This window comes from Atta colombica, unplaced genomic scaffold (assembly GCF_001594045.1).
Source record: "Atta colombica isolate Treedump-2 unplaced genomic scaffold, Acol1.0 scaffold83, whole genome shotgun sequence".
NCBI lineage: Eukaryota > Metazoa > Arthropoda > Insecta > Hymenoptera > Formicidae > Atta > Atta colombica.
This window is the reverse complement of record NW_017259576.1, coordinates 251606-252162: the sequence shown is the minus strand read 5'-3', so window position 1 is coordinate 252162 and position 557 is coordinate 251606. Positions and strand designations below refer to the sequence as shown.

At 22.3% G+C, this 557-nt stretch overlaps 1 protein-coding gene across 1 annotated transcript in view; it reads left to right on the top strand.

The window, feature by feature from the left end:
- LOC108692827 (threonine aspartase 1) overlaps positions 1 to 316 on the top strand; it is a 2650-nt gene extending 2334 nt beyond the window's left edge. Inside the window, exon 10 of the mRNA XM_018201331.1 lies at positions 224 to 316. Coding sequence (XP_018056820.1) covers positions 224 to 316 — 93 coding nt within the window. The remainder of the gene's footprint in view (positions 1 to 223) is intronic.
- The last annotated feature ends 241 nt before the right edge of the window (positions 317 to 557 follow it).

Below are 557 nucleotides of genomic sequence, written 5' to 3'. Positions count from 1 at the left end.
TATATTCTACATGTAACTATATTTTTTATAATATTATATATGGTTATTGTGATTTTAAAATTTCATAATGGCAATAAATGGACTTTTGGATTCAGCATATCAACTTTGTGTTAAATCACTTTATAAGTTCAGGCACTGATCAGAAAGTTTTAATTCGCAGGCTAATGTTAAAAATCTGAAATATGAGTTTGATTTGTTAAAAAAATTAATTTTTTATTTATAGAGTTACATGTCGGCCTTACCATCACATGAAGTAGGTAAGAAAGCTATTGTTGAAGGAGTGTGCTTTAAATTAGCGGGATTCGATAATATCTGAGAATAATTGTATCAATGAAAGGATTTTTCACAAAAATCAAACGAAAAGTTGCATTTTCAGAAAACAAAAAACTTATCTTGAAACTATTTATTATATAAATATGTAATAATTAATAATGTTATATTTTTCTTCAAACATGATTATATTAAATATTAAATAAAACCTAAAACTATTAAGATATGAAAACAAACTTTTAAGTTTTGATTAATATTTTGAAAATTTATTTAAAAGAAATATAAAT